This window comes from Equus asinus, chromosome 2 (genome assembly GCF_041296235.1).
Source record: "Equus asinus isolate D_3611 breed Donkey chromosome 2, EquAss-T2T_v2, whole genome shotgun sequence".
NCBI lineage: Eukaryota > Metazoa > Chordata > Mammalia > Perissodactyla > Equidae > Equus > Equus asinus.
In genome coordinates this window covers 127730721-127743536 of record NC_091791.1, presented here as the reverse complement: position 1 = coordinate 127743536, position 12816 = coordinate 127730721, and the positions used below count along the sequence as shown (strand labels likewise).

Below are 12816 nucleotides of genomic sequence, written 5' to 3'. Positions count from 1 at the left end.
TAACTCTGGATAAGCACATAACATCTTTTTTTTATTATTTAAACCTCTTCAAAAGATAATTAACTGTTTAAAGAAAAATATTAACAACATAGTGTGAGGTTTCTAACATATGAAGAAGTAAACTATATGGCAATAATAGCATAAAGACTGGACGGGAGAAACAGAAGTACACTATTGTAAAATTTTCCCATTTTACGTGTTGGTATAATAATATCAATAATAATAATGAAAGCAGACTGTGATAAGCTAATTATAAACCCTAAAGCAACCACTAAAATAGCAAAACAAAGCATTATAGCTAATAAGTCAGAAAAGATACTATGAAATCATAGAATATAATCCAAAAGAGTGCAGAAAAAGAGAAAAAGGGAAGATAAAGAGGTGAATGACAGACAACAAATAGCAAGAAGTCAGATTTCAACCTAATCTGATATAGCAACGAACACATTAAATGTAAATAGTCTAAACACCCCAATTAAAAGAAAGAGATTGTCAAAGTGTATTAAAAAGCAAGCCCCAGGGGCTGGCCCAGTGGCACAGCGGTTAAGTGCACACATTCCGCTTCGGCAGCCCGGGGTTCACCAGTTTGGATCCCAGGTATGGACATGGCACCGCTTGGCAAGCCATGCTGTGGCAGGTGACCCACATGTAAAGTAGAGGAGGATGGGCACGGATGTTAGCTCAGGGCCAGTCTTCCTCAGCAAAAAGAGGAGGATTGGCAGCAGATGTCAGCTCAGGGCTAATCTTCCTCAAAACAAAACAAAACAAAACAAAAGCCAGCCCCAAGAATATGCTACCTAAAAAAAAAATACATTTTAAATATAAACATACAAATAGGTTAAAAGCAGAAGAATAGAAAAAGACATACCATGTTAACACTAATCAAAAGAAAGCTGGAATGGCTATTTTAATCAAAATAGATTCACAGTAAAGAATATTACGAAATGATTTTCTTTAACCCTGGTAATGATGAACAGGTCAATTCACGAAGGGATGTAACAATGCTAAATAGTTATGTGCCTATTAACAGAGCTTAAAAAATACATGAAGCAAAAAGTAACAGAACTACAATTGGAAATAGACACAATTACAGTTGAAGATGTCAATAGCCCTCTCTCAATAATTGATAAATCAAGTAGACAGAAAATCAGATAGAACACAGAAGACTCAAACACTATCAACCAACTTGGCCTAACTGACATTCAGAGAACACGCCACCCAAGAACAGCAGAATACACATGCTTTCCTTTTTCTTTTTTTTTTTTTAAGGAAGATTAGCCCTGACCTAACTACTGCCAATCCTCCTCTTTTTGCTGAGGAAGACTGGCCCTGAGCTAAGATCCGAGCCCATCTTCCTCTACTTTATATGTGGGACGTCTACCACAGCATGGCTTGCCAAGTGGTGCCATGTCCACACCCGGGATCTGAACCGGCGAACCCTGGGCCGCCGAGAAGCAGAACGTGCAAACTTAACCGCTGCGCCACCGGGCTGGCCCCTACACATGCTTTTCAAGTGTGCATGGAACTTCACCAAGATAGACCATATTCTAGGGCATAAAAAAGTCTCAATAAATTTAATAGGAGGCAGAGAAGCATATTCTCTGACCACAATAAAATTAAAATAGAAATCAATATCAGAAAGATATCTGGAAACCCCCCAAATATTTAGAAACTAAATAACACATTTCTAAATAGTTGATAGGCTAGTAAGTAGCCCACCTCAAGAAATCAGAGGGGAACTGGAAAGCATTTTGAATTGAATGAACATAATGTATCAAAATCTGTGGGATGCAGCTAAAGGAATACTTTAAGGGGGAATTTATCTAGCAGAAACACCAATATCAGAAAACACCTAGTATCAGAAAGCAAGAAAGGTCTCAAGTCAATGACCTCAGCTTCTATCTTAAGAAACTAGAAAAAAGAAGAGCAAGTTAAATTCAAAATAAACAGAAACCAATGAAATAGAAAAGAGAAAAACAACAGAGAAAAATCAACAAAAAAAACTTCCTTATTTATGGAAAAGATCAGTAAAATTAATAAACCTCTAGCCAAAGTGATCAAGAAAAAAAGAAAAAATAGGGAAGACATAAATTACGAATATCAGGAGAGAGAGAGAAAACACCACTACAGACCTTAAAGGGACAGGGAAATATTAGCGTTAATTTTATGCCAACTTATTTCAACAACTTAGATGAAATGGACAAATTCCTTGAAAGATAAAACTACCAGAGTTCAGTCAAGAAATGGAAAATCTGAATTTCTCTATATCAAAGAAACCAAAGTTGTCAGTAAAAATCTTTCCACATCAATAACTCCAGGTCTAGAGGGCTTCACTAGTGAATTCTACAAACATTTAAGGAAGGTAAAACATCAATTCTACACAAACTGTGTTTTAAAAAAATTGAAATATTACCAACTCATTCTATAAGGTCAGTGTTATCCTGATACCCAAACCAGACAGACTTAGAAGAAAAGAAAAATACAGACCAATATCCCTCGTGGAAATTTAAACAAGATTTCAGTAAACTGAATCCAACGATACTTAAAAAAGATAATACATCAGAAGCAAGTGAGTTTATCCCACAGAAGCAGGGTTGATTTAACATTTGAAAACACAATGTCATTACGAGGTACCAAACTAAAAAACAAAAACCATACAATCATCTCAATAGATGCAGGAGCAGCATCTGACAAAATCCAACATCTACTCCTAATTCTTGGCTAAGTTCCACAAATATATTTTGTAAAGACATTGCTCCCCTCCCCTTCAATCTGGCTTCTATTTCACCATTCCACTAAATCTGCCTTTGCTATATTTACCCGGGTCTGTTTCTGAGACACAATATAGCTTCATCAGTAAGACTATGGACTCTGGGGGTTGGCCCAGTGGTGTGGCAGTTAAGTTCTTGCATTCCGCTTTGGTGGCCCGGGGTTTGCAGGTTCAGATCCCAGGTGCAGACCTACACACTACTCCTCAAGCCATGTTGTGGCAGCATCCCACACACAAAATAGAGGAAGACTGGCACAGGCGTTAGCTCAGGGCCAGTCTTCCTCAAGAACAAGAGTATGGACCGGGGCTACACTACTTGGATTTAAATCTCAGCTCTACTCCTTACTACATATGTGACCTGCAACAGCTGTAACTTCTCCACGCCTCATTTTTCTTATCTACGAAATGGGGATAATAATAGGACTTACCTTATGGGGGACTGTGAGAATTCAATGAGTTAGTATGTATGTAAAGGACTTAACACAGTGCCTGGCATATAGGAAGAACCATCTAAGTGTTAGCTATTATTATTACCTTTGGAAAATACCTAGTCCTTAATCTCTAGTCATTCTCAGATGATCACTTGGTCCATGCTGAGAAGCATTCAGCCAGTTAAACTGAATCTCTCTCAGAGCAGCACAGCGTGGTGCAATCATGGCAGAGCCTGGTGTTTGAATCTTGACTCCATCATTGACTGGCCAGATGACCCTCTTAACACATTACTTAACCTCTCTGGAACTCTTTTCTTATCTTCAAAAGGGTGATAATATCTTACTTCATTAGAGTGTTGTGAGGATTGAGTAACAGATATCCCTTTCCTTCCTCAAGCTCCTATCATCAAGGCCAGGCTCGTTTCATCAGAATGCTTTCCCATGGGACTGGTCCCAGGCCCAGCTTCTCCAAAGACTGACAGCAAATGTTGGTCCCAGGGTAGGTCAGTTTTGAAAGGCTAATCTTATACTCACTCAGGTCTACCAGGGTGTCATCCTCCCAAAGGCCAGAATTATTTCTCAGGGTCAGAAGAGTGGCCTTTCAGGGACCCACACAAACACCCAGGATTCTGAGGGGAAGGGCTCTCTCCAATGAGCTTATGATTGATCTTTTCTTCTCTTCTATCCATTAACTGGTAACGTTTCTGAAGGTCAGTCCTGGAATTCCTAATCTTCTCTATCTGGGAGTTAATTACAATCTATAACGACAATGACTGCAAAAAAAAAATCTGTATTTTCCGCCCTAACATTTCATGAGAATGTTATTTCTTACTAACATGTGAATGTTCAAACTTTAGTATCCTCTCCACATTTAAGCATATCCATCTCTTGGTGTATAGTGTAGCTCCACGAATTTTTTCCCCTCAAACAGCTGATCCTCTATCAGGATTTCTGGGTCCATCTCTGGGCTTTTGATTCTGCACCCCTGACCCATATTTCTATTTGCAGGCTGGTTCCCCCAAAATAGAGGATTGTTTATGGTTCCCTTTCTCTATTGTCAGTAGCCACATCTATTCTGCACTTCTCAAGTTCATTTACTCCAGAATCATCTTTGTGAAATTTATCTTCTTTGTCCCCACGTATTGTCTAGCATTTAAGTGACTCCATTTTAGCAGATATGTTTAGATAGATATGTTTCTCTTCTTCTGGCTGCTCTAATCCAAACCTTAGTCATTTTACAGCAGGACAACAGCATTAGCCTCCTTGCTGGCCTCCCCTCTCAGATCTATTCTACTTGTAGCAAAAGAACCTTCTTACTCAGATGTTATTCTGAATACAGCAGTAATTTTTAATTCTACTTAAACCAAATGGTTTAAGACTTGAAGACACTTCCCTACTGACCCCCATCTGGTGGCCTTCACTTTCCAACACCCTGGATCCAGGCTCAACAGTCCAGCCAACTACGTTTTCTCTCATCACTGTACAATCCCCAGTCTCAGGTACTGACTCCAGAGCCCACATGCTCTCAACCATTACATGACACAGTACTTAAGAACACGGACTCTAGGCTCCTAGGTTAGAACAGTTCCATTTCCTATTAGCTGTGAACCTCTCTACACCTCAAGCTTCATGTGGAAAGCAAGGCAATAACAGTACCAACTTACAGGCTGTTGCAAGGATTAAGTGAGATAATCTATATAAAGCATGAAAGACACTGTCAGGCACATAGTAAGCACTCAGAAAGCATCAGCTACTGCTCCTCTCCTACTACTACTATACTGCCTCCTAACAAGAGGCCCAGCTTCTGGCACATAGTAGGTGGTCTACAAGTTGTATCGAGGAACAGACATTCATTCTTGCTCTTAAAATTACTGAAACACTAGTGAAAGGCAAAGGTTTTAGTCTGGGAATTTAACCTACCTTTAAATCTGAGTTGGCTGCAAGTTTCTGTCCAATCAAAGCTGCATTTCCTCCTACATAGTGCTGTAAGACAGGTCAAGGTTATTAGACAGTATTTTAGCTTAACTCTGTGACCCAAGCTTAATAATGTTTTAATTTATTGAATTAATTTCTAGTCCATTTTTTTTCAAAAAAATTTTGAGACGACTTTACAACAAGGACACACAGATCAGGTTAATAAAAACATTAACCCCATAGGTTAGTAGACAATGAGTTACAAGGAAAGGTGAAGAAAACAAATATGTTAACCATGAAAATTAGTATAATTGCCTTGACCATAGATCAAATTTGGCCTTGAGCTTACAGGCAGCCAGAACAGATAAAAGAAACATGAAAAGTGTGGAGAGAGCTCATCTTCTACATTGTAATCCTTCTAAAATGAGTATATGATTGTCACTCTCCTCCTGAAAATCACTGAATAGGCATATAATGAACCGCAGTCCACTCTTAAGTGGGCCACACAGGCTTCTTTATCCACCCCCTGCTTTCCTTTCTCCCTTCACCTCCAGAACGTCCCTTCCACACCACACCTGCAGCTCTCCAAGTCGGCCTTCCTCTCCGTCTGCGCCTTTAGCACACTGTTTCCTTTGATTAGGGCGCCTGCCCCTTCTCATACATTGTCAAGTCCCTGATCACTTCTCAGGAACCAGCTGCAGTGTCACCTCTTCTGCAATGCCTTCCGTTCCCCTTTCCCCACTGCCCCTCAGCCTCCACCAGCCCCTCCCAGACAGGATCACAGAGCCCTCGCTACCCCTATATGCTGAACAATCCTCTACTGCAGCCCTTGTCCACTTAGGCTGTTATCACCTGGGGACATGTCTAGCTCCTCAGGAACTGTCTTCTTCTTACAATAAGTGCTTGGTAAACTTTTGTTGCTAAATTTTGAGAAAGGAAGAAACACACAGATGCAGTAGGAAATATAAAGGCTTCACTAGGAGTAAATTCTAAAGGTAATGGGCCCTAATAGAGGACAATGTTCCCTCCTAAACGCCACATCTGTCCGCTGAGGACCTACAGCAGGAGGCAGGCGATCGAAGGCTAGCCTTCCTTCTTGCTGACTAAGGATGGATTCACCTGCTTTGGAAACCTGACAAGTAGGAGACGATGTTGAGGTCGTTCTGAACAAGCATCATCAACAGGCTTGCTGGGTGGAATGCTCCCACCTCACCTTCCTAGTCCTCAGCCCGACGCAGGCACAGACTAAATCAATAATTCTAGATGCTCGACATCACTTTCACCCCAAGGTTTGTGTCGACCAATTACAGGATTCAGGTGGGACAGTAACAGCTTCCTATAGATAAATTGAAGACTTTCTGTGATACATAGGCTGAAATTTGGCCTTTTAACATGCCAGCCTTAACTTCATATTTAACTTATCTGTGATGGCTAGAAGAATTTACTAAAAATCTTGGGGGAAGTATTAAGAGTCTATGCAGTGAATTTTACAGTTTTCATGTAATAGTTATTAACTGCTGTTTATCAGTCAATCTGCCTTATAGTTAAAGAGTTCGAAACGTCACCAAATGAAGTGTTACCCTAGCAGAAGATAAATAACGCTTTTTAGGTTTTATAATATTAAGAAATAATTCAGATGATCTAAAAGCTAGAAAAATTTCTCTAGAAATTTTTTTTTTGCATTATGAAACAAAAGGCAAGAAGAGAACAGAATAAAAATCAAATTGGTGGTTTAACTACCACGATCACAAAGACTTTTAAGCAGTAGATTTACCATGTTAGAACTACCAAGATTCTTTCATAAGAGACCAGACTCTTACTGAGCTCAGCTGTCAAAATGATCATAACTGAAATTTCAACAGATTGCTCTTTTCTTTAGAAACTCAGCTGGGTAATGCCTGTGCCCATTTCTAATGTTCAAATGGGCAGCTTCAAAGGAAAAAAACCTTTAAAATCTTAAAGGTTATCAAAATAAAAGCAGTCATAAAGAATGGCTTGTGAAAGGTACCAATTAAAAGTGGCATTGAAAGCTTCCCTAGTGAGAACCACACCCAGAATGGGATGATTAGCCAAAGGAAGACTTTAGGTGAGTAAGAAGAATTGGGGGTGGGATGGGGCGAGGTGGAGAGATGCTTAAACAAACCATCAAAACTCGGCCTCATGAGGCGTGAGGGCATGTGGAGCAGAGGGTGTGCTAGGCTGAGGGCAAGAGCCACAGGTGGGTCTCTGTTACTCCGTGGAGCCTCGAGGAAATGTTGGACCACGCAGGCCCGAGGGTTTTGTTTACGATCACCAGGTGGGCCTGAGGACCCCTAAGTTCTCTCTCTGAGAGGGTCTACCCTGTAGACCAGTGGTTCTAAAACTAAGGTACTCAGAACAACAGCATCAATATAACCAGGAAACCTGCTGGAAGGGTAAATTCTTGGGTCCAATCCAACGTATACTGACTCAGAAACTCTGGGAGTGGGGCCCAGGAATCTGTGTTTCAATACCCCTCCAGGTGATTCTGATCTGTGCCCGGTCTGAGAATCGCCAATCTAGACAGCGGTTATCAGGCAGGGGTGATTTGGCATCCCTCCTTTCCCACACCCTGGAAACATCTGACCATGGAAACATCTGACCATGTCTGGAGACTTTTTTTTTTTTTGAGGAAGATTAGCCCTGAGCTAACATCTGCTGCCAATCCTCCTCTTTTTGCTGAGGAAGACTGTCCTTGAGCGCACAACCATGCCCATCTTCCTCCACTTTATATGTGGGACACCTGCCACAGCATGGCTTGCCAAGCGGTGCCATGTCCGCACCTGGGATCCGAACCGGCGAATCCCGGGCCGCCAAAGTGGAATGTGCGTGCTTAACCTCTGTGCCACCAGGCTGGCCCCTGTCTGGAGACATTTTTAACTGTCACAATTGGAGAAGAGGTGGAGTGCTACTGTCACCTAGTGGATAGAGGACAGAGACACTGCCAAACATCTTACAAGGTGCAGGACAGCCCCCATGACAAAGAATTATCTAGCCCAAAACGTCAATAATGCTGGAGTTGAGAAACCTTTCTCTGGATCAGCAGAGCATAGGTGAGGACCCAGCTCCCTTTCCCAGGCAAAGGCAAGAACTAGTTCTCTGTTGGTTTGGCCTTGTTCTCCTCCTGAGGAGGGTCTGAGCCGTGTTACGATTACTGCCAGTGATCAGCCACAAGCAATCCCCAAACAAGTTAGGAGTAGATAACTTTCCTACCTTAAACTTGGGTAACATGAAAAAAGAACAACTTAACGGAGGAACCAGAACCAAAATTTTAGTAAATATACTTCATAAATGTTGGCTGAGTTGAACTGAGTAGAAACAGCAGAGTTAATGGAAGGTCGGATACACAGTTTTATAAAAAAAGAAAACACTGCAGAACTGGATTCCCAACAATCACCCTCTTGGACCAAATTGAGGAAAAAGTTGCTTGGTAGCTTCTAGGAACCATACAAAAAGGTATCTTTTCCCATCCTATCTTAGTTTACTACTGGTGGACGGAACAGACCTGGGCTCCTGGGAACTCCGATGCAATCCGGGCAATGTCATGGAAAGTTTCCTTATCGCTGAAGAAGCGCTCAGCAGCTGCTCCCTTCCCCATGAAGTGAATGAAGGTTTCTTCCAGATCATTCCTTGAATGCAGAACGCTGTGATCTTTCCCATGCCCAGGATTCAGGCCAAGTGCCTGCAAGAGCTTCACCCCTGAGAGCACTACATCCACACATGCATTGACTCTGCAAGGAAGGAGGGAAGGGACAGTGTGAAAGAAAGCAGGAGCATGGGGACAGCTACTGTGCATTTAACAACAGGGAAACCTTTCTGAGAACTGGATCCAAACAGGAAAACAGATGAAGTGGCTCTGAAGCCTGAACTAGAAAGTAAACAGCATATGGCAGAAGGAAGATTACTTTATCTGGATGTATGTCTTAGGATCAGAACACTGGACTCTTCAGTAGTTTGGCAAACTTTTATACTAATTACAAAGAGAGAAGCGCTCAGCATTTCAGAACAAAGCTATCATGAAAACACAACTATAGCATTTCCGAGAAAATGCTGGCAGAGCCAAACTGTCTGCATTCACACTGGGTGTGTGGCTTGGGTGAGCCACTTTAATTTCTGTTTCTGTTTCAGTTTCCTCATCTGTAAAATGGTGTAATTTGGGTATTTAACTCATAGAGCTGTTGTGAAGAGTAAATAAGTTAACATATGCTTAGGAACACTGCTTGGTGCAGAGTAAGCAAAATATAAGTTTTGGTCAAAAGCCAAATATCAGATACCTTCCCTCCAGACCCATTAGGATGGTGGTAAGATACACTAAATACTTAAATGTCGCACCCCCAGCTGAAACTCCTAGGGGTGAGGAGTGTCGCAAAGACTTAAGCACACCTGCAGCCTTGTAACAACTCATCACTTGGCAGGTGTTCACTGGACCGCCCCAGGAACTTTAAAGGACTGTAGGAAGCCAGGGCTGCGTCACCTGGGTGGCTCTTCTACCGAAATTACCAAGCTTTAAGGTTGTCTGGCACGGCTTCTCCCATGTGTGCATGCAAAAGTTCTGGCTTATATTTTCAGTGTTTCTTCACTAAAAATCATTCCTTAAAGGAGAAGGGCCAAATAATCTGGGTAGCTGGATGACGTCTTCCTGCCACAATCACCTTCATTCCTGCCTCTGCCTATTGGGGAAGTCATTCTTGCCAGTGGGGCTGGATGACCACATATGCAGCTCCCAGTCTCGGAGAAGAGGAAAGCTCACAGCAGGCCAACCAAGCCAGCTCCTGGTGCTAAGGGTGGCTGGGCTTCTGGGTTAATTCTCAGCAGCTTGAAAGTAGAAGGTAAACTCATCAACAGAGAAGGCCCAATGGTTTGAATTTTAGTGTAAAATATATAGCTACAATGCTTCCCTTCTAGTCTCCTTTAAAAATCTTTTTTTAAAAAAATCACTTGGTTTTTATCTTTACTTTTTTTATTGAAGTATAATTGACGTACAATATCCTATTAGTTTCAGGTCTCCATCATAGTGATTCAATATTTATATACATTATGAAATGATACTGTGATTAAGTCTAGTTACCATTTGTCACCAAAGTTATTACAATATTATTGACTACGTTCCCTAGGCTGTACGTTACATCCCAATGGCTTATTAATTTTAGAACTCAAAGTCTGTACCTCTTAATCCCCTTCACCTGTCCCCATACTCTTCCGGCCCATAACCACCAGTTTCCTGTATCCAGGAGCCTTTTTATTTTATTTGTTCATTTGTTTTGTTTTCTAGATTCCACATTCCTTTAGAAATCTCTTGCTATGGAAGTGAACACACTAAATCATTAATGGTGGCAAACTCTAAGAAGAGCAATGAGATTGGGGTAAGGGAGGGAAATTTTATTTTTCACTAGATATATTTCTAAGTTTTATAAGCATGTATTACTTTTATAACTTAACAAATAATTTTTAAAAGCTTTGTATGTAGGCTAGATATTATTTACATCACTCAAGGAAGATTTACAAGGGCAAGGAAGAGACATATTCCTCCTGACACAAACTGATGCATCCTCATCATAAAGATTTCTTTTACTAATTCTTCCCCTATGGATTCCATGTTTTTGAAAAGATTTTTGCCTAGCAAATGGTATTTAAATACTCAAATTTTCTTATGCTTTTAAAATCAAAGATGCATATAATTACTCTGTCAACTGGAAAGGCCTAAGTATGCTTTTCAGTACATAAAGCACGTGGACATGAGTGTGGCAGGTGCTGAACGGTATGTTTAAAACACATTCCTTTCACAGCCTTACATGACAATAAACCAAACACACCCTGTAGACTGGTCTCAATTCCACCTCATAGAGAGTGTCCTTTATTTTTACTGAACACCAACATCAGATGTCTGAAGGGCAGAATCTTCCTAGGAACATAGGTATCCCCAGCTCCCAGACTCCAGGAGGTTTCCAAGTTTCAGACAGGGAGAGTTTGCATAGTGAGGGATACTATTTCCACCAAACAGCCCTATCTAGAAAATGCTTCCAAATGGATTTGGGTCCTGAGTCTAGACGGCAAAAGTTCAGACACTGAGGGATAACGATATTTGGAAATAAAAGTGAGTTCAATAAACACATTGCCTCCATATCTAGTTCTGTTGAAACCTTACGTAGAGTTTGATTCTTTAAAGACGAGAATGAAGTTGTTTGCAAAAATTACAAAGAAATAAAACTGAAAGGAACAATGTTCAGTATATTTTGCAACACAGACAAAATACAAGGGAACTAACTTTGAGTTAAACAAATGTAACTACCACAGGAACATTTTCCATCCTCTAGCTAATCATGTCATGAATACTAGAAGAAAAAACAACCTTCAGAGGAAAAAATTTTATTTAGTAGCTTTTTATAATAAAAAGATCACTGAACATCTACTCTGTGCCGGATACCAAGCTAAGTACTTCTACACGTGCTTTCTAGTTGTATTTTATAATACTTTAACCAGAGCAAGAATCTTTCTCTGCACTTACCTCAATTCAACAGCATATTAAAATGTAAACAAGTGCACTGCCTAAAGTGCTTTATTATCAGAGGAAATAAAAGGAGGGAGGGAGCAAAAGAACCAGAAGACAGAAATTATGCTCATTTGACACTGAGGCAGAATTTCACACTTCAGTAAGACATGCATAAAAGATTACAATGTGAGTTTGGAGAAAACAAAGTCACAGATGAAACAAGAAGAAAATAAAGATAGGCAACAGATGCTGAATGCCCAAACAAGGGACTGTAGGGGCTAAGAGAGAGGGTGCTGGGAGTCTGGGCTTCCTGGCCTGTTATCAGAGAATTTGGGGGCAGGGACAGGCCCCACTTCTAGACTGTAAGTTCCTTAAAGGTGAGGATGGTGGTCTTACCACCTCCCTTCTGTTTCATCATCTGTAAAATGTTTCCCAATGTTCTTCCTGGCTTCAACACTATACCTGACATATTATAAGAGCTAATCATAATCATATAAGATACAGAACTGTAGAGAAGAGAAATCCAAAAGAGTAGGGCAGCAGTCCCTGGGCTGAACCCCGCACAGTGCTCTAAGACAGAGAAAGAAGGCAAGTCTTCTCAGATAGACCACACCAATCTGCAACATGTCATAAGATAGAGAAGTCGTCATCACTGCTTTGGGCTAAGAAAAGTGAGGCTGGAGGTTAATTAACATTCCAAAGGCTGTGACTGGAGAAGCCTAAATTCAAACCCAGATTTATTTGATACTGAAGCCCACGCAGGGAACGCAAACAAGCAAAGATGTGGATGAGGGATTAACCTTGTGTCTGGACACAGTAAGAATGACACTCTAGTCAGAATGGAGAGTTGGAACAAGGGAGAGGGACAAGATAGGTTTCAAAGGTCAGGGTGAAGCCAGGTATGGGGGAACAAATGCTAGGACGAGGGGTTCATCATTCACCCCATGAGCCTTAGGCACCAGGGTCCCATTTTGAAACAGGGGAGGCAGCATACATTTTAGAAAGATGTGGTAGTGGGCTTGCCACTGACCATCTTCTTGAAACTCCTGCTGGCCTTCATTTCTCTGGTCCTTCTCCACCAGCGCCTTACATGCCAGCGCCTCCCTGAATTCCACCTTGGCCATTTACCTTCCTCTCTTCTCCTCTTCCTGTGAGATGCTATCCAGTCTCTGGCTTCAGCCTAAGCGCTGGCA

The 12816-nt window shown here is 41.2% G+C and overlaps 1 protein-coding gene across 6 annotated transcripts in view; it reads right to left on the bottom strand.

The window, feature by feature from the left end:
- Positions 1 to 12816, bottom strand: part of ADPGK (ADP dependent glucokinase) — a 29620-nt gene that overhangs the window by 12212 nt on the left and 4592 nt on the right. For 4 of the 6 annotated variants that reach the window (XM_070498609.1, XM_070498602.1, XM_014849726.3 and 1 more), the window contains exons 2-3: positions 8639 to 8864; positions 5122 to 5184 (exon numbers count right to left, since the gene is read on the bottom strand). In XM_070498609.1, coding sequence (XP_070354710.1) covers positions 5122 to 5184; positions 8639 to 8864 — 289 coding nt within the window. The remainder of the gene's footprint in view (positions 1 to 5121; positions 5185 to 8638; positions 8865 to 12816) is intronic. The other 2 variants (XM_044764590.2, XM_070498596.1) reach the window with 1 other exon arrangement.